The 1,947-nt window shown below is 33.0% G+C and overlaps 1 protein-coding gene across 1 annotated transcript; it reads left to right on the top strand.

Annotated features, from left to right (window-relative positions):
- Window positions 1-743: 743 nt before the first annotated feature.
- On the top strand, window positions 744-1,691 carry Olfr1079 (olfactory receptor 1079). Its single transcript, NM_146407.1, has one exon. The coding sequence runs from the start codon at window positions 744-746 to the stop codon at window positions 1,689-1,691; it is 948 nt and encodes a 315-aa protein (NP_666519.1).
- Window positions 1,692-1,947: the final 256 nt, after the last annotated feature.

Raw genomic sequence — 1,947 nt, 5'->3', positions numbered from 1 at the left:
ATACCTATGAAAGTAGCCTTGTGTGCACTTTGAAATATTTAAGTAGGTATTTGTATTGTTACTAGCATGTACCTCATATGTTATTACTACTATATACTTGTTAAATGTCACAGTTTATTTGGATCATTTCAGAAATATAAGCAAAGTGAAAATAAATTTTATTCATATGTGTATAAATCTATCAAACTACAATTTGCAGATTTTACATGTAATCTATTTATATATAATTTATAATAAGGCACATATTATAAAATAGTATATTTATTTTTCTATACATATATACATGTGGATGTTTAGCAATGTTACTAGATCCCAAAAGTAACAGAAATTGAGTTTGAATTTTGTCCATGATATACATTTGATGTGGAAAGTTAATTTGCTTTCCATAGTAACTACTTATAAACCATTAGATTAAAGGAAGAGCTCACATTCGTATTGGAAAAACCATGTATTGTTAGCAACAATAATGTTCTCTGAATAAAACAGTCATTGGTTGAGAACCAAAGATGCATACGTATGTCTTTGTTTATTGAAAGCCACATGTTTGCATATGTGTGCACAGAAGTGTATATACACCTCTTTTTAAATAGATTTCTTTTCAATCACTAATTTGACATATTTGGACACATTATATTTAATAAATTTTGAATTATTTTTAATGGATCTTGAATAATAAAAATCCAGAAAATAATATTTGAACTCTCTAAACTGTGATACTCTACTCATGATAGGTTTTTGAATGAATGCAGATGGAGAGCCAAAACCTCACAGTAGTGACTGAATTTATCCTCAGGGGCATCACTGACCGCCCTGAGCTGCAGGTTCCATTGTTTGGACTGTTTTTCATGATCTATCTGATCTCACTGTTTGGCAACTTGGGCATGATCATCCTCACCATAGTGGAATCAAGGCTGCAAACACCTATGTACTTCTTTCTCAGACACCTAGCTATCACAGATCTTGGTTATTCAACTGCTATTGGACCTAAAATGTTAGCAAATTTTGTCGTCAGTAAAAATACAATATCTTTTCATCTTTGTGCTACACAATTAGCCTTCTTTCTTCTGTTCATTGCTTGTGAACTGTTCATTCTATCTGTGATGTCTTACGACCGCTATGTGGCTATCTGTAACCCTCTGCTCTACAATGTCATCATGTCACAAACTGTATGTTGGGTACTTGTAGCAATACCATACCTTTACAGTGTATTTATTTCTCTCATAGTCACCATTAATATCTTCTCTTCATCCTTCTGTGGTTACAATGTCATCCCTCATTTCTACTGTGATGGTCTTCCCTTGATATCTCTGCTCTGCACAAATACAGATAAAATCGGACTGATAATTTTAATTTTATCTGCCATTAATTTGATTTCCTCTCTCCTGATCATCCTTGGCTCCTATCTGCTCATCTTCAGAGCTATTCTCAGAATGAACTCTGCTGAGGGAAGACGGAAGGCTTTCTCCACCTGTGGCTCCCATCTGACCGTGGTTTCTGTCTTTTATGGGACTTTGATTTTTATGTATGTGCAACCTAAGACCAGTCACTCCTTTGACACTGACAAGGTGGCTTCCATCTTCTATACCCTAGTTATCCCTATGTTAAATCCTTTGATCTACAGTTTAAGAAACAAAGATGTGAAATATGCTCTTAGAAAGACAGGAAAAATTATACAAAATAATTTCTCATAGAAGTCACAGGATATTAAATTTTACCTTAGTTCACAACAAATGAATGTAAATGTTCTATAAGTTTCAGTAAAGAAAATAGAAAAGAACTCCTCTTCTCTCAAGAGAAGACCAATTATAAAGAAAAGCTTTGAAGAAATGAGGTAACACAGAAATTTCTTTTACAATGTATAGACTGAAGAGAGTAACAATGTGTGTAATATATTTAAATGAAGAGAATGACAAGTGTCTCAAATGATATTTAATTTTGTGGTGATTA

Source organism: Mus musculus, chromosome 2 (assembly GCF_000001635.26).
Source record: "Mus musculus strain C57BL/6J chromosome 2, GRCm38.p6 C57BL/6J".
NCBI lineage: Eukaryota > Metazoa > Chordata > Mammalia > Rodentia > Muridae > Mus > Mus musculus.
This window is presented reverse-complemented; position numbering and strand designations above follow the sequence as displayed.